The 27,781-nt window shown below is 52.9% G+C and overlaps 1 protein-coding gene across 1 annotated transcript in view; it reads right to left on the reverse strand.

The window, feature by feature from the left end:
• Slc38a12 (solute carrier family 38 member 12) overlaps positions 1-27,781 on the reverse strand; it is a 62,277-nt gene that overhangs the window by 12,964 nt on the left and 21,532 nt on the right. The window contains exon 9 of the mRNA XM_048452055.3: positions 6,880-6,973. Within this exon, the coding sequence (XP_048308012.1) occupies positions 6,880-6,973 (94 nt within the window). The remainder of the gene's footprint in view (positions 1-6,879; positions 6,974-27,781) is intronic.

Here is a 27,781-nt window from a genome sequence, read left to right on the forward strand (position 1 = left end):
GAAGGAGCATGCCTGGTGGAGCTGCAGGGCTGCTGTGGCTCTGTATGTGGCGGCTACAAGGGTCCACCCTGTGCAGAGCCCATCCTTATCACCAGACCCGCCCCTCTGCTGACCACAGGTGCTCTTCCCTTGCCTTGGGAGTGCTCAGGTAGCTGTCCCCCTAACCTGGGGGTGGGGGACAGCAGTTCTGGTTGGTGGGAAGAGCTGCAAGTGATAGAGGTGCAGATCAGAGCTGGCGGCAAGTGGAGCTGCTTAGATGGGAGACTGGAAGAGAATGGCCGCCTTCTCTTGGGGCCCAGCAGCACGGCATTCTGGTTGGTCTTGACTGATGCTGGCTGAGGTGCAATTGTCAGCCTGTGGCTGGCTCATCTCTAGAAAAGGCTAATGACCTGTCTGCTTCACCTGATGGCCTGTCCACAGAAACCCCAAGTTCCTCTCTTCACACTGTTCTTTTCATGTGCAGAGAGAATGCCTGGAAAACTCAGGGAACAACGAAGACCACCAAGGACTTGTTTGGGGCCCCTCTACTTGTAGAGTAGCCACAGAGAGTCCTGGGCAGTGGCCACTGGGCAGGACAGTCCGAGCACAGGAAGGCTGGCCACAGGAGATGGGGAATGGAGACGGAACCTGGGCGCACAACTTTCACTTTCTGAGATGAGGCTTTTCCTGGACTTCTTGGGAGCAGCAGCTGAGGGCAGCACAGGAATTCAAAAGCCACTTGGCAAAAGTGGGCAACAGATGGCCCAGGCTTACAAGACCCCTGACTGCTGGCGGCGACAGATCAGAGCAGCCCCACTGGGAGACTCTCCACTGGGGCCACCACAGACTTGGGGACAGGTAGACACCAGAAAGCCCTCCTGTACCCAGGCGAAGGTCTCTTCTTGGGGACCTGCGGTCTTGTTTGGCTGCTTAGTTGCACCCTCCTGCTGGCTTGGAACAAATCTGGGGCACTGTAGGGGGTGGGGTGGGAGAGCAGGTCTGAGCAACTTCCCCAGGCAGAGCAGCCCTAGCTCCTCTATGGATGCCTGGCAAGGATGGTGTCTGACCCACTTTGAGGGGAGTGTGGAGCTGGATGCAGGCTGCGGTGGTAGCTCTGAATACACAAGCAGAGGTGGGGTGGGGGTGGGGTCCTATGGGTCCTCGACAGCCCGAAGGAGTGCGGTGGTGCTCCAGAGCAGCCTTTATTAGAAGGAATTGCGTTTTTAATAACACCGATGGGGTGCCCTGAGCTGAACCAGCTGTCGGCGAGCCAACGTGGGAGGCATCTGTGTGTGAGCAGGGAGGGCTGGGTGGGTAATAGGATTGAAGTAATAATGCCATTGTGACCCCTTCTAGCCCAAAAGCTCCCATGGGGCAGCCAGCTGGGTATCCAGGGAGGGAGCCACCAACAGGTCTAAGTCTTGTTGCTTTGGACTCAGGATAGAAGGCCCTGGTTGCTGGACCTGTGGGAATGAAGGACAGCGCCTTGGCTGATGCATGTGCCCCTGGGCCACCTGCTGCTGAGAGAGGGCTAGGACTAAAGCTAATTCCCTATACCCCAACTACATGGATGAGTCTGCTCATTTCTCTCAGGTGTGTGTGTGTGGGAAGGGGCTGAGGTGCAGGGACCACAGCTGGGTGTGGGGATAGAGGTCGACAGGCTGCCTGGAGGATACTGGGAAGCATAGCTCTGTTTTGGACACGGCTGAGGCAATGTCCCTGACCTCAAAGCCAGTCCAAGGGGGAGGTTCATCCTGAGGCCACAGTCAGCTGACCGGTGGAGAGGAGGACGATGTGCCTGTCTGAGTGCCGAGCAGGTGCCAGGGATGATTCTGACAGGCACCTCCTAGTCTGACTCCTGTGTCTTTACAGTCCTCAGTGAGGCAAGTCTTCCTTGCCACAGCCCAGAATAGGGTCCCAGAGGACGCTCGGTCTGTGCACAGTGGGAGAGGAAGTCATCGGGCCACATTAAAGGGAGCAAGGCCAGAAGGTGCAGCGGCAGCCAGCAGGTGCAGCATCCAGGTGAGGCCCTGTGCTCACACAGCTGTGACCAGCCTGGAGTGGCTGCCTGGGAGAGCCAACTGGAAGCCCACGGGCTGGCAGTGAGGTCTGTGCTGGCCTGGAGGATAATCTCCCTGACTGGGGACAGCAGAGATTCTCCTTGGAACTTATTCCTCTTCAGAGGAATTTACCATCCAAGTACCCTCAGGCCTGAAGTGTTGGCTCAGCAGTTAAAGCACTTACTGCTCTTTGTAGAGGACCCAGGTTTGAGTCCCAGCAACCACACTTCAGCTAACTGTCTGTAACTCCAGTTCCAGAGGATCTGATGCCCTTTTCTGACCATCTGGCACCAGGCACTCACATGGTACACATATACACACACGCAGGCTAAACACACACACATACACATTGGCAGTTTGGAAGAAAATGACCCCCAAAGGAAGTGGCAGTATTAGAAGGTGTGGTCTTGTTGGAGGAAGTGTGCCACTGGGGGGTGGGCTTTGAGGTCTCATTTGCTCAAGCTTCCCTCAGAGAGATAGTTGACATCCTGTTGCCTGCAAGATGTAGTACTCTGAGCTCCAGCATCACCTCTGCCTGTATGCCACCATGCTCCCCCGTCCTGATGATAATGGTCTGAACCTCTGAAACTGTAAGCGAGCCACCCCAGTTAAATGTTTTCTTTGTAAGAATTGCTGTGGTCATAGTGTCTCTTCACAGCAATAGAAACCCCCCCCTCTCTCTCTCTCACACACACACACACACACACACACACACATACACACACACACACACACATACACATACACACACACACACACACACACACACACACACACACACACATTGAAGGACCCCAAATCAGCCAGCCTGGCAGGCAATGAGTCCACGCTGGCATCTGTCACCTATATCCTGGCATTTTCCCTGGACAACTGGCTATTTGCAAAAGCCGTTTAAGCCTTCAAATCCTACTGTGGAAACACAAGGCGACTCACAAAGTACGGATGGGAAGGGCAGAGGAAGAACCCTCAGAGGGATGAACCTGAGGCTCCCGGGCATAGCTCTGGGGGCCTGCCATGGACCCCAGCTTCATTTCAACAGATAGTAGAACAAATTCCTAATTATGCGCGAGAAACTTTCCGGCTCAGCACATTTATTCACGATTTTCCGGTCCCTTTGGTGCCTATTCTTCCTCCTTGTCTTCTGGAACCCGAGCCAGCTTACTGCCTCTCTGAGCTCCCTACTCAGCTCTTGAAAAGGCAGAGCCCTCATTTGGGGAGAGGGGAGAGAAAGAGTGTGTGTTGGCAAAGGATGGAAAGGAGGGAAGTTAAAGGGGGAGGGGGAGGAGTGTGGGGAGGAGGGTCTTGGGAGGGACATGCCACACAGCTGCTTCTCAGAGGCAGAATGACAACTTGGCTAAGGCTCCTGAGGACAAATGGGGCTTCTGAGATCACTGCCCAAAGGGTGTTCTAGAAAAACTGCCTGGGGTGAGCTTGGCTCAGACAGGCACCCTTGCTGCGGCCCAGGGCAGGCTGAGGTCCCTTCCATGAACAGGGCTGTCTGGTGCAGCCTGGGTGCTTCTGGGGGATTCTCCTCTTTACAGCAAGACCCGGAGTTAGGTGGAGGAAAAAGCCTGTTCCTAGCCGAGGAGAGAACTGCCCTGGTAGTTCCTCTGCCCCAGCTGAGAACGTAACCCTGCTCACTATGGTCTAGTTTACTTAACGGCAGCTTTCCTTTTCCTGGGCGGCTCTGTCACTAGGGGGCCCAGCTTTTTGAGTCCAAAGGTCTGAGTCTCTCACAGAGAAAAATGACTGCCTTGTGCTCCATCGCCCACAGCAGTGCACCCGGGAGACTCCTGACATTTGATTATCTCTCAGCTCCAAGGGAAAGGGGAAACGGTGGTGCAGACGATGTGTCAAGGCAGCAGCGTGGTGCCCAGAGACAAAATGCCAAGGACCCTTACTAGCTGGGCTCTGCCCAGGCTCCCACTGCTGCCCACAGACCCTCTCAGGACCACTGTTTCCTGCTCTGCAGCACACAGGCGCTGCTTGGAGGCCCGGGGTAGAACTGGGATTCTCCTGCCCCGTAAGAGGCAAGGTGGCAGTTCCACGGGGGAACAGAGCATCTGAGTCAGGGACTTGCTTATGTACGTTCAACTTTCTGTTACTTTGCCTCTTTCCTTCTCTTTTTGTTTTTTTTTTTGTTTTGTTTTTGTTTTTGTTTTTGTTTTTTTTTGAGACAGGGTTTCTCTCTGTAGCCCTGGCTATACTGGAACTCACTCTGTTGACCAGGCTGACCTCGGAACTCACAGAGATCCGCCTGCCTCTGTTTCCCGAGTGCTGGGATTAAAGATGTGTGCCACCACCTGCTGGCCTTAGTTTGTTTCTTTAAGATTTATTTTTGCAGTTTTGGTGGTCTTTCTTCAGCCCTGTTTTTATTAATTTAAATTGTGTGTGTGTCTGCATGTGGGTATATGCACACACATGCTGGTGCCAGTGGGGGCGGAGGCCTCAGATCCTCCTGGAGCTGGGAACATGCATGTGCACTTACTCAGGTGAATGTTGGTGGCAGTGTGTGAACAAAGGTCAGAAGACAACCTTGGGGTCAGTCTTGGTCTTGGACCTTGCTTTACGACAGTCTCTCTTGTTATGGCTGCATACAGCTTTGAGTTTCTGGAGAACCTGTCTCTACCCCATCTTCCCGTAAGACTGGGATCCCAGACCCCTGTACTACTGCGTCCAGCTTCTATGCGGGTTCTGGGGAGCCAAACTCAGGTATCAGGCATATGATATCAGGTATGGTGAGTGCTTTTACCTACTGAGCCAGTTGGATAACATAGCAGGTGTCTGGGCAGACCCAAGGGGAGGGAGACCTGAAGGAAGCAAAGGCAGGCTGGAGGTGGTCTCTGGGGTCTGGGACCTGCTGGCCTCAGAGCTCTGCTGTAATTCTGAGCTGGTCCTGGTGCTTACAAGAAATATTTACTGTTAACCAATTCCTTCCCCTTTCACGAATCCTTCCTTCTACTTCCTCTCTTTCTGAGATAGGGTCTCATGTAGTTCAAGCTGGGTTTTCTATGTAGTCAAGGCTGGCCTTGAACTCCTGATCCTCCTGCAGCCTCCTACATGTGGGGATTATAAAAGTGTGCCACTACCCTGAGCCCAAGCTTCCCTCTTTAGATGGATACATCCTTCAAAAATATAGAAGTTAACTGTCATTATCAGCACTGTTGTCCCCTTACGGGCTGACACAGGAATCCATCAAGCTAGTCAGAGCATGTGTCCCCCCTCCCCGTCCCCCCTCCCTGTCCCCCCCTCCCCGCTCATCCCTCAATGTCATCCCAGCCACAGCAAGAAACGAGAAAGTCAGCTTCAGACTGTAGCTTAGAGAGCCCGTCCTGGGCTGAGGACAGGCAAGCCCCAGCAGGGCGGGGGCCAGACTTGTCAACCTACCCTCTGGGAGGGAAAGGAACTGGGCAACAGACACAGGTAGATGCAGACAGAGAACATTCCTCTCCAACCCTGCTGCAAAAGACACCCTGGAACTCTCACATACGAAACGTAAGCCAAGATATAAGAGAGGGTGACCAGCTCGGATCTGGCCACTCGGGTCTGACCACTGCTGACCCTGAGTTTTAGGCACCAAGCCCTCTGGGGCTCCTGGATAGAGAGTTGGGGGGCTGCCTCACCCCCAAGCTTCAGAGCCTGCTCTAGCTGGGGCAGGCCAGGCTGTTTAAAAGGATGACCCCCCCCACCCCTGCTTCCCACTGTGGAACCCAGGATTTCCATGGTTCCTCCCATCCTCCCACTGAGCTGGGGAGCCCAAAGATGCAGCCCTTAGCAGAACCATCATCCTGCTGTGGTACGGGGAAAAAAAAAACAAAAAACAAAAACAAAAACCAGAGGCAGGCCGCAGCTTTGGTCCTGGTGGGAGTTCATCAGCCTCAGGGTAGACAGGAAGAAGAAGCCTTGCCAGGGGGTGGGGTGGGATAGGGATTCCTGGATAAGTCTCAGATAGCCAAGGCTGGCCTTGAATTAACTCAGTTATAGCTAAGTGTGACCTTGAACTTCTGATTCTTCCTCTGTTTCCCTAGAGCTACAGTACAGGCACATACTACCATATCTGGCTTGATTTGGTGCCGGGGGACCAAGTCAAGGTTTCAAGATTACCAGACAAGCACTTACTAAGTCACATCCCCACCCCACCCCATCCCACCCCGTTTTAGCTTTAATACTGAGAAAGACAGACACACGGCAGCCAGTCAGAGGATCGGCAACAGCAGCCCACAGCTGGTCTTCCTCAACACTGCTGCCCCAGCCGCGGGCTCCTTTGCCAGGGTGGCCGGCTGGTACGGCAGAAGTGAACAGATACCCACTGCTAACCCAGTTTAAGGGGGGAAGATCCCCAACATCTACCTGAGGACAAGAGTGCTGCCATCCACTATAGATGGTGCGGGCTCCTTTGCACACTGGTGGTCCAGAGCTCAGAGGCCGAGAGCAGCTGCTGCCATGGCCCACTGGGTTTCACGGCTGTACCACCTATCATACTCCCGAGAAGGCAGAATGGTGTTGTTCCTGTCCCCTCCAGGGGGCACAGCCCGACCTAGCACGGTCATGTGAAGGAGGCTGGACCGGAATTAGCAGTTCAGGTCCTAGCCCAGTTCCATCCGTTCAATGTGACCTGGAAAAAGTCACTCACATTTTTTTGGTACTAAATTTTCCCAGCAGTAAAAGGCCGGCGGAGCACTTGCCTCCTCCGTGCCCTCTGGAAAGGTCAGAGGACCAGGCAGGCCGATTGGATGGAACCGCTGCCACATCCCAGCTGGGAGTTTGCCTGGCTTCTCTGCAGAGGCGGAGGGAGGCATGGGGGAGAAGGGGAGACAAAGGGGAGATTTCTCAGACTCACCAATCCATCTCATCAGAGAGGTCAAGATCTGCAGGTACTTAGTCTTCTGGACGTCGAAGAAGGTGAAAGGTCCGAGGAGGAGGGTGAAGATAGCCTGGGGACGGAAAGAGCAATGAGGCGGTGTGCAGAGGGGTGACATGAAGCAGGCTGTGGGGGGCAGCAGCCTGGAGGCCATGATGAGGCCCGCAGTACCACAAGGGAATTCCTGCACCTCTTGACAGAGCCCTCCTGGGGCCCATCAAGGTCACCAAAGATAAAGATCAAGGACTAGAGACGGATGGAAGAGTCAGAGCCTCACTTTTGGGCAAAGCCCAGGCTTCACACCTCCACCCAATCCATCCTGCTGACTTCTTCGGCAGACACTGATGAGGAAGCCTCAGGCCCAGCAGTGTGCTGCTGAGTGTGGATTAAGAATGAAGTACCAGTGAGATGGTCCAGAAGGAAGGCCAGACAGACCCTCACCATCACGGGGAAGAGAGGACAGAGGGAACAGGGACATGAGGGCTCTGATTAGCAGAAGTCAGGGCTGTTGGGGCCACTTAAGGAAATGTCCTGGATCGACAGGGAAGACCAGGAGTGGGGTTGGGAAGCTGGTCAGTGGCAGAAAGATTGCCATGGGCTCAGCTCCCAGCATCACATAAACCAGGTGTGATGGCACATACCCATATCCTAGGCCTGCTACTCCAGCACTATGAGGGTGGAGCAGAAGGGCTGGGAGGTCAAGGGCATCCCCATCTATTCTGAAGAGCTGGGAGTGGAGAAGTCAGGGGTGGGAGGTGAACTTCTCCGAGACCCGGGTGCCTGTGGCTCTGGTCCACCGAGTTCTTCCCTTTCCTTTGGAGACCAAGGGGAAAATGCTTAACTTAAAGAAAAAAAATAAATGAACCCTGCCTTAGGCCACTGATCTGTGGGGTACGTAGACCCCTTCATGAAAAGCAACTGGGGTAGATGTGGTGATGTCTCAGAGGGAAGGGGAGTTGGGTTTTCCATGCCAAATTGGCTGCTCAGGAAGCAGAGGGATTAAAAGCTGCTCCTTGGAGTTAAGATGGTACCATTTCCAATCTGCCACTCGGAAGCAGGCGAAACATCAGCCCCTATTAACATTTACACTGTGCCATTTCATCACGCTGATGCTAATGACACTCACCAGAGATGCGGCATACGGTGGGGTAGGGGGGAGCCTGAAGGACCGGGAGAGGCGTCTGCCATGGGGAGCTGGGCTCTGACCCTCTGAGCAGGGTGACTCCATCACAGCTGCCAAGTGTGTGTGTGTGGGGGGGGGGGGGTGAGACAGTTACTGTGACAAACAAGAGGGAGCTCCTGGGGGTGGGGAGCCCACTCCACCCCCTCCACAAGGAGGGCAGGAAGTGGGGGAAGCTGTGACCTCTTATCCAAGACTATTATCGCTGTGAGAATGAATGACAGGATTCCAGAACCGCCTAAGAAAGGAGCTAATTAGCTGGGGTGGGTGAAAGCGGCCTGGCAACCTCCAGGGCTGGGAGATTTCTGGAGAGAAGGACTTTCTGCTGGGGCCCTCAAAACCAGCCTTGCTTCTGTTTAGAAACAGGGGGCTGGGAGAGAGAAGCATTTGCTCAGGCTGGGTGGCAGCAGAGGCAGGGAAGGGATTCCGTGAATCAGGTAAATGTAGCCCTGGCAGGGGCGCTGGACTACAGTAAGAGAATGCACACCAGGCACCGCCCTCCCCCACCCCCACCCCGGCCCAGCCCAACCTGTCTTCATGCAAGGCCACCAGGAAGTCATTTAGGAAAATCCCCACTTCAGGGAAACTTTCCACTGGTGAATTTCTCTTTTGAAGCAGAGACGGGGCTAACAGGGAGAGGCATAAACACAAAACGTGTCCAAACGCCTCGGGTCTGCTGGGACCTGGGCTCTTGGTATGCCTGGGGTTTAGACAATTTAGCTCTGACCTGTGACGTTTCCAGTTGCAAACACAGCGTCCAACTGCGGAAGTGGGAAATCTTGGGGTGGCTCACGAGGAAGGTCAGATGTCACATAGAACACCGCCCGGTTTTTAGAATGTTCTAGTGCACTGAAACAGGGTGGCGGCAGTGCAAGCATCCTGGAGGGCACTGCCCAGGGTCACCCTCCAGGGGCCCCTGCACAGAGGCCGATCTATCTCCCTCATTCTCAGCGCACCCTTGAAAAGACTCCAGGACATGAGAAACCCATTTCATAAAACTCCATGGTAGACTCCTAGGTGCAGAGGGTCCCTGGGGCCAAGTGAGTGACAGAGTTAGACCGAGGGCCCACTGCTTAGCGGTCCATATTTAGCCCAGACGCCAGGTCTGCCCTGGCAACTGGACCTGGTGGGAAAGAGCTCTTTTAGGATTGAGCTCCAGCTGCGACACGGATGGCGGGACAGTGGCTGTGTTTCCACAGCTGAGCAAGTTCAGGGCCCGCCAAGTCACAGACAGCATAGACAACCTGCCAGCCAGCAGCCCTCGCACGGGGTGCAAGCTCACACAGCAGAGGGAGCCCAGATGAAGCAACCGACCCGGAGCTGGGGCTAATTAAGGAACAGGTGTCCATTGCAAATTAGCTCGAGGCAGAAGCAACTGCAGGCGCGGGCATCCAGAGTGAGAGAGGACGAGTGTGGAAGTGGGAAGAGAGCTGGCTGGGGTCAGGCAGGGTAGAGTCCACCATGGAGTGAACCCAGTCAGGTGAGGTGCGCTCCTTCCCTTTTACAGAGAGAGAGCCAGAAAGCCAGGAGACGGCCTATCCCCTGGGGCTTCCAGTCTAGCCCACATGACATTAGGAATTCGCTGGCTCCTGAGCAAATTTCCCAACCCCCAAATGCCATTGATCAGTTCCAGCTCAGTCTCCGTTCAAGGACTCCTGTCGCCCCTCTCATTACAGAAAGCAGGGACACCCGGCACAGCAGCCAAGTATGTTTCTTTTAAAAAAGAAATGGGGAGGAAAAAAAAAAAAAAAAGAACCAGCAATGCTTTGATTTCTAATGAAATCTTCAAGCTGGTTTCTGGGAATAAGGTCTGAGACAGACCGGGCAGGGGCAAACAGGGCCACTCAAATCTCTCTTTCTGGGTCAGTGAGTTTTGCTGCACACCAAAGTCCCCACAGCAGCCTTGCTGGAGTCGTGATGGACACGAGGCAGCACATGTTCCCAAGGCACTGCAGGCAGGACGCAGCCACTGCTTTTTTAGAATGTTCTGGAGTCTCCTGTTTGTCAAGGCTGTCCGCCTTCCTATGTCCCCTAGGCAGATGACATTCACCTCAGCTGCTCAGGCGTCAAACATCCGGCCATCTCCAATCTTTCTTGACTCAAATACTAGATTTCTGTGGTTACCATAACATGTCCTCCAAACCACAGATTCTCTCTAAACCCAGGAGTCCCAAGTACGGCTCAGAAAGGTGCCCAAAGGTGCCACATCGCACCCACTGCAGGACAACACCACACCCAGTCCATGAGCCAAACAACAGGGCTGCCAGAAGCTGAATTTCCCCAACCGGCGATAGAAATGAAGCTCAATGGCAGAATGAAGACTAGAAAGCTCCTGCCTACACCCAGGCCTCTGTCCCCCGAAACAGACCATGGACTAATGACTTGGGGCCTCACACAGGCAGGATGGGCTGGGTGGACTCCCCCCACCCCGGATAACACAGGGTTTGGGTAAGGTCAGGAAGTGCTGAGACTTCAGCTTCTAACTAACTCAGTGGTTCTCAACCTTCCTAATGCTGCGGCCCTTTAAGAGAATTTCTCATGCTGCGGTGACCCTCCAACTATAAAATTATTTTTGTTGCTACTTCCTAACTGTAATTTTGCTACACTTATGAGTTGTAATGCAAACATCTGTGTTTTCTGGTGGTCTTAAGTGACCCCTGTGAAAAGGAAGTTCAGGTCCAAAGGGGTCACGACCCACAGGTAGAGAACTGCTATCTGGAGCCTCCATTCCCTCAGGTGGGGCATTGCCTCAGCTGCCCACTCTAGAGCAGGGGTCAGGAAGTGGATACTGTGTCACGGACAAGCAGATCTTCAAATCAAGAACGCTGCTGAGGCTGAGCCATGCTCACCTTCGGGCTGACCCCACCCCACTCGGCATGCTCTGAAGAAAGGCTCTAATTCCACCCACTCTCCTTATACAAAATGGGCCTGGGACAGGCCAGGCGCGCAGTCTGCTCTTTAGAAGGTGGGGGAACACATGAGTGACAGTCACACCAAGTATAGCAGTGTGATGCCTGCTTTCCCTGTGCCCAAACCTTCCTGGCCAGAGAAACAGAACAAAAACATACATTTGGTGTCAATCATACAATAGCCATAAGAGGCTCCAAAAGCTCAGTCCCACTGCCAGACAGGAATCTATCATGGTCTCAACCTCCTTGTCCCCCCTTTCCCCGACTCTACTTCTATCAAAGTCACCCCGTGATGGTCTCACTGATCAAGGTCACAGGCCCCTACACATCTGCACCCACATGCGAGGCTTCCCACTCATGTGCAAGGCCCTCAGAGCAGGTAGAGATCGCTGACTGAGGAGACGGAGAGGATGGAGAAGTTCAGGGGCGAAGGAAGAAAGTTGCAGGGTAAGTAATGACTTTCCTGCCACAACCCGGCTGCTTCTGCAAGCCCAGCTCACTGCATCCACCTCCTCTGTCCCCCCCCCGCACTCCGTCAAACTAATTCCCACCCTCATGCCTCTGCCCTCTGGACCCTCCTGCTGGCCGTCCCCTTTCTCTGGCCCCACCTCCAACGCTCATTCAAATGCCAGTCTCCTCTGCAGTTACTTCAGGCTTCTCCAGGGCTCGTGACTGAATCGCCAGTGCATGGTGGCACCACGTGACTCCGATCCTGTAGGGAACAGGGCTGCTCCTGCATCCCCAGCAGGGGAGTCGGCATACCGAAGGCAAGGACCACATCCTTGCTTGTTCCAACAGCCAGAGAAGACTTTGCACACATGACATGGATATCCGTGGGCTATGTTGCACTTGATAAAGTGCTGGGGAGGAAGGTGTCATCACAGGGATGAAAGGCATCCCTCCCTAGTTTTGCTGATTTGCTTTGTACCCCTTACTACCCTTCCTGCCATAGCCAGGCAATTCTGCAGACACACACCTGTTGAAAAACGATCACAATGTGGGGAGGGCATCTCTTTCCAAAAGCAGTTTGGAGGGCTGGGAGGTATGGCTCAATGGAAGAGCGTCTGCCTAGCACACACAAGGCCCTCGGCTCGGCCCTTGGCTTGATCCTAGAACTGAGGAAGGCGGGGGTGGGGAGGAGATACGAAGGAGAGGAGCCTGGCACTCAGCTCCGACCATCAGCAGTGCTGCCCAGCCCACCCGCCAAAGGAAGGGAGCCCTCTGGACTATAACCACATGGTGACTCTATGATGGTCCCCAGGAGAGGTGACATCTTAGAAGAACCCTAAAGAACTAAAGGCCTTCAAAGGGGTTGGTCTTTTGGAAGCATCTACCTCTTGGTAGGATTCCTAGTCACAACCCAGCCATCAGCTTTTCCTGAACAACAAGCAACCCCCTAACGCCTTCTTCTCATCTTTCACTTGCCGAGAATACATGGAGTGGCCTGCAGCTTCTGATCAGAACTTCAACTCTGGCAATAAGATAGTGGGAAGGACTCAAGGAGGCACATCAGCTGTGAATCCAGCCGGGGGCTGGTGGGGGCGGGTCCCTCCTACCTCTGTGAGTGCACAGACAGACAGGAAGAAGTTCCAGGGCAGTCCGCTCACATGGTATCTTCCACTCTCAGAGAAGGCTCGGGACTGAAAGAGGGTGTGCTGGACCCTGCTGGCCACTGTGTGCCCTTACATGGGCACTGATCAACTTCCTCACCAGGTGGGCAGTTCTCCAAGTGCCTGTTTGTTTACATCCTCTAAAGGTGAGGTTTCTGTTATGGTACCCACGGAAGAGTGGGATGGGGCTTTCAAGAATTCTGGCACTTTCCATCCCACTGATCAGCTTCTGGGGTCTCAACACAAAGGTCAACAGTTCCACTCCATGGCTTCTTACTCCAGGGCTTCCCTTGTTAACTCAGCGTGGCAGATAAAGGCCCTTCTTAGAAACAGCAGCGTCGGACGGACCACTGCAGCGTCGGACTGGACCGCTGCAGCGTCGGACTGGACCGCTGCGTATCAGGGCTTCGCTAAACACACAGGATCCGGAAGGGCTCAGGGCAGAATTCACAGGCTTAGAGCCTGTCGGCCCCAGAGGAGTGGGTTCAAGTGGCGATGGCCAGATGCCAAATGCACAGCTGAGCTGTCTGGATTGACCCTGGAGGGTGTTTCAAATGAGGAAGCGAGGGATGCCAAGCTGGCAGGGCTGTTCCTGCTGAGTGCTAGGGGTTAAAAGCTAACTGGGGTTAATAGCGTCTCGGCACGAACCCATCCCTAATTGAACCTGCCACGCGTCCTTGAAGCGTAGTGAAGAAATGCTCAAGGATTCTATTTTTACTTCTCAAGTGGCTGTGAACATTCGGGGCTGGGAGATTTTATTTGCCTACCTGAATCACAACTTCTGGGGCTTCATCTACAATCGGCAGGTGAGCTCTGAGCGGGAGCATGAAGGGGCACTGAGTTCGGATCGCAGGGATGGGGTGGGGAACCGGTACGGATGTCCTTGTTAAGCCTGCTCTGCTGAGTCACTCAATTTCTTCAAGTACATCACGTGTAGGGCATTTTCCCAATTAGTGATCAATGGGGGAAGGCCAGGCCCATTGTGGGTGATGCCATCCCTGGGCTGGTGGTCCTGGGTTCTATAAGAGAGCAGCCTGAGAAAGCCACGGGGAGAAAGCCACTAAGCAGCATCTCTCCATGGTCCCTGCATCAGCTCCTGCCTCCAGTTTTCTGCCCTGTTTGAGTTCCTGTCCTGACTTCCCTAAGTGATGGAAGTGTAAGCTGAAATAGACCCTTTCCTCCCCAAGTTGCCTTGGTCATGGTGTTTGATCAAAGCAGCATTAATCCTAACTAGCACAGAAGTTGGTACCAGGATAGTGGGGTATTGCGGTGACAGACCTGACCACGTCTTTTTTGGGGGGAAGATTATGGAAACACTTTGGAACTTTGGGCAAGAAAAGCCAGAGTGTTCAAAGCTTGGTGAGCTGTTCTGTAGAAACCTGGGAGGTAAGAATGTCGAGAAAAATGCAGACGATGGAGGCCTGGCCTGTGAAGTTTCCGAGGGAAGCAGAGACTCTACCAGGCCTTTTGTGTGAAGAATCTGTGGCAACTGGTCAGCTGGGGCTGAAGAATCAGCTGTGATTAACAAGAGACCAAAAGCCTTTAATCCCAGCACTCAGGAGGCAGAGGCAGGCGGATCTCTGAGTTCAAAGCTAGCCTGGTCTACAAAGCAAGTTTCAGGAAAGCCAGGGCTACACACAGAGAAATCCTGTCTGAAAAGCCGAGAGAGAGAGAGAAAGAGAGAGAGAGAGAGACAGACAGACAGACAGACAGACGGTGTGTTTCCTTAGGGTCAGCACACAGAAGCCGTGTTCCAGAGGTGGTCAAGGTTGTATCTTGTGCTGGCAGCTGAACTTAGTAGTGTAAGAGTCACCCAGGTGGTGCTGGCTTTGAAAAGCATGAAGGGGCCATGGAGCGCAGCTGAGGTTTGCTGTGAGACAGGACTGGGGTCCCTGCAATGAGCCCAGAAGAGGTTATCGGCGAAAGCAAGGGCTACCAGGAGTTTGGAGATGCATCACGGGATGACCACCAAGGACAGTACCAGGAGAGAAGTGGGGTCGGCTGCAGCCTAGAAGACAAGCTGTGTGTGCTGCAGGAGCAGAGCTGGAGGAGCCCCTTGGAGGAGCCCGAAGATGGGGAGCGAATCCCACACAGTGGGCACTGACTTAGCTCTACTGTTGGAGGTTAGCTTTGCTTTGTGCCCTGGTTCTTCCCTCTTGAAGTAAAAAAGTAATTTATTTTTGATTTGACAAGAGCCCACAGTTGAGGGAGAGATTTTGAATTTTAAAGAGTCTAAATTTTTAAGAGCTTGGTTTTTTTTTTCTTCTTTTTTTTTGAGACAGGGTTTCACTGAGTAGCAATAGTTGTCCTGGAACTTGTTCTGTAGACCAGGCTGGCCTCAAACTCAGAGATCCACCTACCTCTGCCTCACACGTGCTGGGATGAAAAGAGTTTGCCACCACTGCCCGACTGAGTGTTTATTTTTTTTTAAGATGTATTATTTATGTATATGAGTGCTCTATCTGCATGTGCATCTTTATGCCAGAAGAGGGCACCAGACCCCATTACAGATGGTTGTGAGCCACCATGTGGTTGCTGGGAATTGAACTCAGGACCTCTGGAAGAGCAACCAGTGCTCTTAACCACTGAGCCATCTCTCCAGTTCCAAGTGTTTGAATTTTTAAAGACTGTGGAACTTTTTAAAATTTGGAATGTTTATATTGTAATGTTGATATTAATCTTGGGGACGAATAAGAAAGGAAAGGTTATGGCTTAACGATGATGCGCTTGTGTGTCAAGCTGACAAGCACAGTCTGTTGTGCTGGCCGGTTCTATGTCTGCTTGATACAAGCTAGAGTTATCAGAAAGGTGGAAGCCTCAATTGAGAAAATGCCTCCATTAGATCTGTCTGTAGGGACTGATAATGTGTAGAGCCCCACCCCTGGGCTGGTGGTTCTGAGTTCTATAGGAAAGCAGGCTGCCAGACTGGACAGTGGTGCAAATGTCTTTAATCCCAGAGGCAGAGGCAGGTAGATTTCTGAGTTTGAGGCCCGCCTGACCTACAGAGTGAGTTTCAGGACAACCAGAGCTATAGGGAGAAACACTGTCTCAGAGAAACCAAAAAGGCAGAAAAGCAGGCTGCCATGGCCATGGTGCTGCATGGCTGCAACAGTAACCGTGCAATCGACTCTGCAAACATCCCAGGCATGGGACTACGGCCCTGCCAAGACCTGCGTGCACAGGAGGCTCTGTCAGTGCTATTCACTCTTGGCTCTTTGAGATGAGCTCTTGCTATGCTCTGTCTGGGTGTAAATGATCTTCCTGCTTTGGCCTCTTGAATAGCTGGGACTATCGCTGCATGCGCTACCCCTTACCACACGCTATTTTATTTTATTTTTATTGCCCATATGAGTTTACTAATGGTTCAAATACTCATGAGAGTTAAGTACTTCTGATCATACAGGACAGGGCCAATCACCATGCTGAAGATGACCAACGGAGGAACAGATGTCACCCTGAAAGCCGTGTCAACCACAGAATATGCGCCAAGCCAAGACCAGTGAACTGCTGTCACGGCTCACTGCCAGAACTCTAGGACAAGAGCTGTTATGCCGTGGAGAGGAGGGCTTTTTCACATCAAACTATAAGGTTTCAGAAGTGACTTGCCCTGGGACAGAGGAACTGTGACCCTTATAACAATCAGCCCAGTGGTAGGCTGACCTAGAGAACGGGGAGTCTTATGGACAAAGAAACCAGCTGCGCCGGGACAGGCTGCTGGGTCTCAGCACTAACCCAGGCACAATGGAGATGCCACCAAGCCCTTCCTCACTGATCTTCTAGCTCCCGTGGTACAGACGGAAATGAAGGCAGATGGAGGACATCTCTTTCGGGGCACGGACCCATTCCACAGCAGTGACTAGTGCCTGCCCAACTCCTGACAGAACATACCGTTTGATGGTGGTGATGTCTCAGTGTCTCTGGTTCTACCCTACCTTCTCCCAGCCAGCTCCAAGAAGGTACCTGGAGGACGAATGCAGAATGGAGCGAGGACGAAAAGATGCAGGTGATGATGGAAGATGCCCATCCCATCCCAAACAAGCACGTGCCTCTTGAGAGTAGGGGTCGACCCCACAAATCTTGCTCTTGTCTTGTCACACCCTCGGGCAGAAACCTCCCCCGTTGTTGCACTGTTCCGTCCACTCCGCACTGGAGAGTGGGGATGCAAGACGCCTGTGGCTTGCTGGAAGATGCTGAGGCTTAAGAGGCAACAACAATGGACGGAATGATGAAAATTCCAGGAGGAAGAGGAGGCAGCCACTGAGCTGCAGAACAGAGGCGTGGGTGGGCTGGGGGTGGGTGGGTGAGGGAGCACAAAACCAGCTAGCAGTAGTCTAACAACCAGGGTTGGTCATGAGGGTCCTGTGGCTTCGTCTGGTAACCAGAGTAAAGAAGGATGCTGGCAGCCTGCCTGAGGTGCCTGGTACAGACCCAGAATGGCCACAGGCAGATTCCAGGGCAGCAATCTCTAAGCGGTTGGTGGAAATGCCATTCTGTTCTGAACCTGGGGAGCCTGAGAAGATGATTCGAGAGGGAACCTAGACAGCGGGGCTGCTCTGTCTTGGGAGCCCCAGTGAGCAGCTCCTGCATGCAGACAGCACCAGCCCTGTGAGCCCAGAGCCTGCCCTCCCTCCTCCTTCCCAGTGACTGGGAAAGGACGACAGTCTCCTGCACAGAGCTGAGGGTCAGTGCATTCAGGGTAGCTGAGAAGGGAGGAGGAAGGTAAGGGAAATCCAAGACTACAGGGCACTGCCTCAAGACTCCTTAGTGCAGTGGTTCCCAACCTAGGAAGGTTGCTTTGACCCTTTACAACACAGCTCCTCATGTTGTAGTGACCCCTGACCATAAAATTATTTTTGTTCTACTGTTATAAATTGTAATGTAAACGTCTGTGTTTTCTGATAGTCTTAGGTGACCCTGTGAAAGGGTCATTTGACCCCCAGGTTGAGCAACGCTGCCTTAGAGCCTTGGGCACACCATTGCTTCTTTGGAGACTTGGACCTGTACACAGGCGACTACCAGAAGCAACTGAAAAGCAGTTCTTGGGGTCACTTTTGTTATTTCCTGAAGACAGTGACTGCAAAGCCACTTTTGAATGTTTGCTGCACCCCTAGACCCCTTCTCAAACTTTCTGCCCTCCTTTTATAATTGCTTTTATTATTTTTAATTGTGTGTAGGTATCTGCACATGTATGCAAATGCCCATGGAGGTCGGAGGTTTCTGCTCCCCCTGGATCTGGAGTTACAGGCTGTTGTGAGCCACCGGATCTGAGCGCTGGGAACCGAACTCAGATCCTCTGCAACAGCAGTGTGGATTCCTCTGTGACTCTGTTTCCCCCCTGGGTTTTCTGAGACAGGGTTTCTCTGTGCAGCCCTGGCTACTCTAGAACTCACTCTGTAGACCAGGCTAACCTCGAACTTGGAGATCCACCTGTTTTTGCCTCCCAAGTGCTGGGATTAAAGGCGTGCGCCACTACTGCCCAGCTGCGGTTTGGGCTCTTAACTGCTAATACATCTCCCCAGCCCTCTGGGGTCCATCAAAAATTATTTATTTACTATGGTGGTGCATGTGTGCCATGTCACAGGTATAGAGGTCAGAGGATAAAACCATGGAATCGGTTCTCTCCTTCTACCTTTATGTGGGTTCTGGGAACTAAGCTCAGATTGCAGACTTACGCAGCAAGTATCTGGGGCTACTGAGCCCCCCAACCCTGCCTCCCTTTTGGAAGACAACTTTAAACAAAATAAACAGAAGGAGGGACCTACATAGTCCACTTTCTGAGTCACCTTTCTGACCTTTGGTTTGTGGCAGGTCTTTATGGCATCCTGGGATGCAAATCAAAAACCACCTTTTCCCCTAAGAAAGTCACCCTAGCCAACCTGGGAGGACAGTGGGGGATTCTGCAATACCACACCGATGGTCTGGAGGTTCCACATGCCAACCCCTGCCAAAGGCCCACGTCTGCTCAGAACACAACCTGGGAGGATGGTGGGGGCTCTTGCAACACCACACCGATGGTCTGGAGGTTCCACATGCTATCCCCTGTCAAAGGGGTTCATGTCTGCCCAGAACACAAGCCATAGACCCTGTCATGTCACCAGTCCCTCTGGCCCAGCACTTGTCCAGGCAACGTCCCCAGTGGCTAGGACGCCTGCCAATGGGAGGTGACTCTGGGGCTGCATTCCGAGGGATGCTGTTGGCAATCAACTCTCCTCGCCTGGAGCCTTCCGGAGCTCTCTGGGATTTGTGAGACTGGATCATCTAGAGAGGCTTGGCCTTGGGGCCGGGAGAAAGGGCTCTGAGAGCTGGCTGGGGAACCAGCTCTTTGGACTGCCTCCCAGGTAGGACCGCTTTCTAATCCTGGCTCCTGGTTCCACTTCAGAAGACAGGTGTTGAGAGGGATTAAAAGCTTTGTCCAAAATCTCAATTACTTAGCTCTAGCTGGGATTAGAGCTGGAGTTACCTGTATCCAAAACCTACTTCCTGCTTAGCGCACTCAGCTGCCCGTGACTGTGCCGTGACAAAAGGCCACGTCTTCCACTCTCCCTGTCCCCTCCTCAGACCTGGCTCCCTTAGGGGAGGAGGTTGGGCAGGTGGGATGGCCTTAGCCTGGCACAGACATTGTTTCTCTAGCCCTGTCATTTGAGCCCATGCCTGCATGCCTGTGCGGTCTTTCTCAGCTGACAAGCCAGATGGCACCCAGCGATGGGCAGAGTTCCAGGAATCTGATGCCAGAGCTACAACCTTTGTGGTTTGGGAGAAAAGATAAATATTGTGGAAAACCCACACAGTCATTCACGTAATGACTATGAGCCATCAGGGTTTATAATGGATGGCTGTCTCCTCACAGGCGAAATGGAGTGAGGTGGGAACCAGCAACACCAGGCCCAGCTGAGAGGTCACATGGGGCGGGGAGGTGGGATAGTGTGCATGCCTGCATGCACACAAATGGGCATGCGTATACATGCACAATGGGCTGTGTCAGTGGAGCGCTAAGAGCGCTGCCTGGAGGAACAGGCCTGACTGTGGAGGCAGCTCTGCTCTGGTAACTCCCTGTGCGCAGATCAGGCGCAAAGAGGAGCACGCAGGGGAATAGGCATGGAGAGCCGGGGCCTGCAACTTCGAAGCATGTGAATGGCTTTTAATAGCTGCCCTCCAACCATGCTCTGGCCCGTCCTGGTGGTGAGGACCAGAGGATGCTGTCCCTTGGGGGACAAGAGGAGTTGGCTGTATCTATGGAGTTGGATTCGTCAGGTTAGGGCAGTGGCTACCCAGCAGTAGCTGGCCCTAAGAATCCCTGAGCCCATGCAGGATAGGAGGATCCTGAGACTAGCGAGTGAAGCAAGGGCTCAGAGCATGAAGATGCTGATCAGGGGGGCTGGAGAGATGACTCAGAGGTTAAGAGCATTGTCTGCTCTTCCAGAGGTCCTGAGTTCAATTCCCAGCAACCACATGGTGGCTCACAACCATCTATGATAAAATCTGGTGCCCTCTTCTGGTATGCAGGCAGACATGCAGGCAAAATGTTGTATACATAATAAATAAAAAGATGCTGATCAGGAGGGTAGACGTGATGGAAGGGAGGAACTCTAAGAGGCAAGACAGAGAGTGTGCTAAGTGGAAGGCTTCAGTCCCACCTCATGAGGTGCTTCCAGGGGTTTTAAGCAAGGAACCATCAAATGCACTCACCTAGTTTGTACTTGGAACCTTGGGTGGGGCTCCTCTCAGTTTTAATTTTTTTTTCAGTTTCAATTTAGTTTAGTTTTTTTTTCCCTTTTGAAATAGGGTCTTTCTAGCTATACAGACTAGGCTATGCTGTCCTGGAACTCACAGAGAACCTACCTGCCTCTCTCTGCCTCCCTGTATGCTAGGATTACAGGTGTGTGCCAAGATGTCTGACTCAAATGAGGTTATAGCGGGCTTTAATCATTTCTGCTAAGAAGGAGACAGGGAGAACAACAGGGCTAGCCACTTGTTCCAGACGGACAGAGGAGGGAAAACTGTCCCAGGCTCAGCAGCCTACTAGAAGGCAGGGCAAGAATATGGAGCTGGAGACATGGCTCAGCAGCACTGACTGCTCTTCCAGAGGACCTGGGTTCAATTCCCAGCACTCACATGGCAGGCAGTTCACAACTGTAACTCCAAGATCTGACACCCTCACACAGACATAGATGCAGGCAAAGCACCAATGTACATAAAACAAAAATAAGTAATAAAAGAAGAATATTCAACATACACTTGCCCCATGGTGAGAGAAGGACACGTTGGGAGTATGATGGTAAATTTAAATGGTCAACTTCATCCACTCTAGAATTAACCTAAGATTGCAGTGAGGGATTGCCCAGACTGGTATGGCTTGTGGGCATGTCTGTGAAGGGCTGTCTTAATCACATTGATGTGGAAAGACCTGCCCTACTGTGGGCGGCACCATTCCCTAGGCAGGGGTTCTGGACTATGACAGAAAAGAAAGGGAGCCAAACACTGATAGGTTCGCAAGCATTCGTCCCCTCTCTGGTCTTAGTGGACCTGACCAGCTACTTCAGGTTCCTGCCTTGACCTCCCTGCAATAAGGGACTGTAATCTGGAATTGTAAGTTGAATAAACCCTTTTTCCCCTAAACTGCTTTTTTTTGTTTTGTTTTTTTAAAATATATTTATTTATTATGCATACAATATTCTGTCTGTGTGTATGTCTGCAGGCCAGAAGAGGGCACCCAACCTCATTTCAGATGGTTTTGAGCCACCTTGTGGTTGCTGGGAATTGAACTCAGTACCTTTGGAAGAGCAGGCAATGCTCTTAACCACTGAGCCATCTCTCCAGCCCCCCCTAAACTGCTTTTTAAAGTTTTGTTTTTGTTTTTGTTTGGTTTTGGTTTTTTAAGACAGGATCTCTGTACATAGCCCTGGCTGTCCTGGAACTCATTCTGTAGACCAGGTTGACTTCACAGACATCCTCCTGCCTCTGTCTCTCAGATGCTGGGATTAAAGGTGTTTTACCGCAGGAAAGAACTAAAACTAGGGAGCATGGGTCTGGAGAAGGCTGGCAGGGATGTGGAAGCCTGGAGGAGAGCAGTGTGCCTACATTCTGTTTCTTCAGGGCCACGGTGACAGGAACAAAGCCCAGAACTTCTGGAGCTCTACAGATCACAGTCACCGGCCCTCACTTTTAACTACAAGCCCCCAGCTCAGACTTATTGATTTTTGGATGTCAGGGAAAGGCAAACAGGACTGCCACATGGCATCACATGAAAAAGCTGGCCATGCCCTTGGTCCCCAACCACTTTGGACTGAGGAACCAACAGGGGGCTGTGCGGAAGGGGGCCTTAGTCCTGACGGGTCCTAAGAACCAGAAACTCCAAAGGAAAGGCAGACTATGTCAGAGTGACAAGGGCATGGGGACCCTCTGTGCCATCTATCCAGCCCCTAGCTCCCTTGGGGAAAGCCCACACGTGCCAGCTCCCTGATTCTGTCAGGATGGACCCGCTCAGGTACAGCCAGTGGTGGGCAATACAGGCACGTGGCTGTCCAACTCTCCTGGCCGGCTGGAACTCCAGTGCTCTGGGGCTGGGCACTGGCCCTTGATCTCCTGTCCTGCGCCAGGAACCACAGGAGGCAGGTCCACCATCTGCAGCTGTCTGGTGCTGATGCTGACGCTACTCTCCAGAGGTATCAGGTGAGAGGCTCTCCGCATCCTCCCTTCCTAGATACTCTCTTCTGGGGAAGAGCGATGGAGGAGGGGGCTACTCCATGCTAGAATTGGAGGAGGGAGGGAGGTGGGGAGGGAAGTCAGATGCCCAGGTATGAGAGCCCTGCAGAGAGGAACACACAGGCCAAGCTGGACCCACTTCTTTTTCTCTGCTGATCTCTGACCTCAAAACAGACCAGGAACTGAGTGATCCTGGACGAGGGAAGGACACGTTATATCAAGCTGCATGCTGAATGAGCTCTGTCAAACTGGGTACAAGATATCACGCTAGCAACCCCAACTTCCTTCCCAGCTGCTGGTCAGTGGGAGGTGTCCTCCACAGGGAGCTGGCAAGCCGTGGCACCAAGCAGCAAGTCTGAGGGAAGCTCAGGGGACCATCTGGTAGGGACGGGGAAAGCACCTGCTGCTCTCAGTTAACACAGCAGCCCCCGTGGGCACCGTTAGTGACCCCAGGCTGGGGAACCTGTGGATGGTCTGACCAACTTCCTCTTTCTGCAAGCCCCTGACCACCCACCCCTTCCATGACAGGACTTGGAAAGCAGGTTGCTGAAGAAGGACCAGAACGGTCTCTTCTGGGACAGGGGAACCTTATGCTGGAAAGGTTACCAATGTTACCAATGTAAAAGATGAATTCCTAGGCTTCCCCCGTGAGACCTAGGCATCTACCAGGTCAGTCTGACGACCTGACTTAGGGCCTTCTGCAAGCTAGGCAAGTGCTCTGTTACTGGGCCGTGCTAGCCTGGAATCCCAGTCCACACTAATTAAAAAAAAAAAAAGTGTGTGCGCGCGCGCAGTTATTGCATGCACACGTGTGCACCACAGAATGCATGTGAAGGTCAGAGGACAACTCTGGAGTCAGTTCTCCTTCCACCTTAATGTGAATTCCGGGGATTAAACTCAGGTCACCAGACTTTCGTGGCAAACACCTTTAACTACTGAGCCATCTTGCATCCCATCCCCACACCCATATTTTTGACCAAGGTCAGCAGTCCAGGATCTAGACACTGAGAAGCACCATGGAGGACCTCCTTCCTAGTCCGGGGGAAGGGCAGCTGGGAAGTCATCTTAGAGGGTGCACCTGCTGCAGGGAGCTGGGGGAGCACAGCTTCTCCCGGACAGTGGGGTGCATGTGGTGGTGGAGCTATTTGGCTACAAAGTGTCAGCACCTCCCAGCCCTGCCCACTGGTCCTATCAAGGCTTCTCGGAACCATTTTTTGATCCATGCTGAGAAAGCTACTGCCACAGGCTGACTGAAACACCCTGGGTGACTTGTGACCACACTCCCACAGTGTCCGCTCAGTGACACCCTAGGCAGCGCTTCTCTGAGCCTGAAGGCTTATTAAGATGTGCCTCCACCTTCTCAGCTCATCCACAAGACTTCCCGAGCTCATGCTCATTAATCACACGGCATCATTAATATGCACCTAATTGTTTAGCTCTGTAGCGAGTCCTTCACACTTGTGCCTCACACTGCATTCTGCTGCCTATAAACCCTCTGGGGCTCTGGGGCTCCTTCTGTCTTTGCAGGGTCAGCATACATTGGAGAATGCACACGCAGATCTTATGTGCACCTCTGGATTGCTTTGGTGCCAGTGTGCAGAGCCAGGGCTGGTACATAGCTACGTGAAGGAGCACACTCATTTAGAGTGATGCTTCATTTCATTAAGCAATTATTGCTGCCCCCAGGACCACTGGGCTGAATGCTTTCATGTCAACTTGACACACACTGGAGTCATCTGAGAGGAGGAAATGTCAATTGAGAAAATGTTTCCATAAGATCGGGCTATAGGCAAGCCTCCAGGGCATTTTAACTAGTGAATGATCCATCCCATCATGTATGGTGCCATCGCAGTCATAGCAACCATAACTAAGATAGCCACTATTTAGAAGGGTTCTGCTAATAACATGCATCCCAGAGGATGAATGAACGTCGCTCAGAGGAACAGTCCTGCCTACCCAAACCCAGCAGGGTCACCAGGTGTCCCACCTAAAGTCAACAATCAAGACATCTCTTTAAAGAATACAAGGTGGGTATCACGGCACATGCTATACCAACACTTGGGAGGCGGAGGCAAGAAGATCATGTGTCCACAGCTAACCTGGGCTACATAGTGAATTGAAAGCCAGCCTGGACCACAGCACAAGACCCTCTTAAACAACTAAACCAGGTTGGAGAGATGGCTTGGTGGTTAAGAATGTGTACTGTTCTTGTAGAGGATCTGAGCTGGGCTCCCAGCACTCCAGTGCTGCCCTCTGGGATCCACAACCACTGGTCCTCACGTGAGCACATGCTCCCCGCAACATACGCACATAACTAAAACTAAAGCAAGTTAAAACAAACAAGCAAACAAAACACCCCAAACCTAAACCAACCAACCAAAGTAGAATGTCATTTTTAGCCTTGTGCCCAGCCATTGGCGTTCTGGAAGCAGAGGGCATACAGAGCAAGGGAGTGGCCTGGACTGCCGAGTTATGGGCACATGCCCAGGGCCCAGCTCCTGCAGTAATGGCCGGAAACCCTGCACATGTGCCTGTGAATGCAGATGCAGAGGTGAGGATTAGCCTGGTGGCCGGGGATGTACGGTACACCGCGTTCTTACCCCGACCGTGCTGCTCACAAACAAGGAGGGCTCGTGAGTACAGCCTGGGGTCTGAGTGTGCAGAGTGTGCACAGACACAGTCCTGAATAAGCACAGGGCAGAAGGTCCTCGGCAGGGATGGACGCGCCCCATGGAGACCTACTTGGAAGCTTCCCAACCAAACTGGCGATGGCGTGAGCGTGGGCGTGGTGCATGCCATGGCTCTGGGATGCCTCTCTAGCGCAAGGGTCCATGTGTGGGGCTGGGTGGGGCTGTCCCTGGAACCACTCTTTGGTGGGCTGCTTATGGAGACCACCCAATCTGGCATCTGCCTGCTTCTCCAGCTACCTGAGCCAGGCGTTAAGTTTCTGTACCCAGGTACACAAATACCAGTGCCTCTATTTACACAAGAGATGGGCCCTCAAGTTCCACTTTCAAGAGCTCAGTTTCCATAGGACAATACCGTAGACACCCCGGGGACTGCGGCACACCTCCAGAGAGGCGGGGATAGACTAACAGTTACCCCAGCTGGTTTCAGTTTCCATAGGACAGCACCTTAGACACACAGGGAACTGCGGCACACCTCCAGCAAGGCAGGGACAACTGTAACGGTGATCCTGGCTTGTTTTTTTTTTTTTAAAAAAAATATGTTTGCATTTTCATATAACGAGAGTATGCTGGGGGCAGGGGTAAGATATCAGGATGCCTGCCTCCACTAGCATTCCTGAACTCGGGAGGAGAGAGAAGAAAGGGCCAGCCGCTAGGTAAGTCCAGCCACTATCTCCCCAGGTGCCCCAGAATGAAGTGGCTCACTTTGGGGACAGGCCGTCTGCAAAGCTGCACTAGTTTCTGGACAAAGGAGGCAGATCTGGGGCATGTGAGGCATGGCATTCTAATAGTGCCGGAGATGCGCGGGGGTCTGAGTGGTGGCCCTTTTTACCTTGCGGGACCCTGACGAGCACGCATGAGGGGCAGGGTGAGGAAGCAGTTGAGGCAGAGGACCTGCCTGCTGCCTCAGGACCCTGAGTCCCAGAAGTGGGCTCTTCACTGAGGTGGCATGGGGATTATACAATGTCCTCCAAGCTGGTGCATCAGGTACTGGCCATGGGAGCAGCAAGACACGGGGCATGATGGATGGTGGGCTTAATGCTGGCTGACAGAACCCATGTCCCCGAGAGTGCCATTAAAAATAAAAACAACTTTCTCACTGAGCAGGAGGAGGGAGCCCAACACCCAGAGGGCCACGGGGTGGAGGGGGAGAGGGAAGCTGTCACAGTGTGGTTCAGGAAGGTGACACCAGGGTGTCCTCAGAAGGAGGGGTGGGCTCGTGGCTGTGAACAAACAGGAACAGAAAGGTCTGGAGTGACCACAGCAGGATGACAGTGTCAGGGCAGGGTCCGTGGGATTCCTGGACAGGGGCTGACAAAACAAGCCAGTGCTGGAGCAAGTGACAGGCAGTCTGAATGTCATTTAGAGAGGGGGTGGGGAGAGTATGCACGCACGCGCACACACACACACACACACACGCACGCACAGCCACTCCTGTGTGAGATGCAAGGATAGCTCTCCAAGAAAGAAAGCCACAGGCCTGTTCCTGTGTTATTGATTTCCTTGTAAAGGAAATCCTTCCACGGCTGTCATTCCAACCCGAGCTTGGTCCCTGCCAGATGCTGGAATTCACTCCACATGAGGCCCGGAGAGCAGGCACCTGAGTTTCCAGGGAGTAGGGAAGAAATTTTCCCTTCCCAAAGTCCCTGACTCCTGGAATAAAGGAGAGGGTTCAGCATGTGTGTGGATAAATTGGGTCTGGGGGCCACACCCTCCGAGTCACAGGACTGGATTTGGTCATGGTTGCTCTGCTCACAGCTGTGGGGCCACTGGGCTGTGACCAGCATCCTTTCAGGCGGGAGAGTGACCAACAAAACAAACCCAAGTATGCAGGGCCTGCAGAGCTGAAGGTGGCGCTGCCTAAAAGCATGCTGGGAGGCAGGAGAGGAGAGGAGATGGGCGTCCCTCACTGTAGCCATGAGACCTGTCGTTATAAGACAACAGCTGGATACCCTCAACTGCCTGCCTCCCCCATCCCCCACTTCAGACACCCAGAATCGCCCCGACTGGCTCCAGTTTGATGCTGGGGTGAGTCCTAACTTGTGGGTGTGTGACAGGATGAAGGATGCTCCCTAAAGACACCCCTCACCAGGTTGCTGGATTTTCTAGGTTCTTGGTTTCTAATAGAGACCAGCCTTTTGGATCCTCCGTAGACGGCCTCATCTTAGCTCTTACCCCCGCATCCTGAGAACCCCTTCCTTTTCCTGTCTCCCCTGTTTCCATCCAGGGTCTGTGATACACACAATTGGGGGGGTAGCACCCACCTATTTTCTCCTGCAGCTTTGCATGGTCTGAGTGTGTGTCAGCCTGGAGGCGCAGCACGGTGACCTGGAGAGCAGTCGGGTCCTGTGACATTGCTGCTGCTTCCAGGACTTATGCTTCTTGTTAATGTCCCTTTCTCACTGGTCCTGAAGGCCTCTAGGCCACCTCCTGCCCCAGAATGGGTAAGGATGAATATTCAAGCCATGGCAGCGGTGACCCACTTATTAGCAGATGCTAGACAGCCTCAGGGCACAATGGCTGATGTTCAAAGAACAGAGCAACTTTGGCAGTGGAAGGGAATGTCCTTGGGAAGAGGCTCCCTTCCAACCTTACTTGTGGTGTTAGGAAAAGTCTACTTTGCTCCCTGGGAATGAGCGGCAACAAGAGAGAACACCTCAAAAATCAACAGGAGGGTCAGACCAGTGCAACCGGTCCCTGGCAGGGGTCATACTGTGGGACTGGCAAGCTGGTATCCCCAAGCTATGCAGCATAGCCAGGGCTGCCCTGCAAACAGAGCGCTCTGTCCTGAGT

The sequence above is a fragment of the Myodes glareolus genome, chromosome 9 (genome assembly GCF_982192425.1).
Source record: "Myodes glareolus chromosome 9, mMyoGla1.1, whole genome shotgun sequence".
Classification (NCBI taxonomy): Eukaryota; Metazoa; Chordata; class Mammalia; order Rodentia; family Cricetidae; genus Myodes; species Myodes glareolus.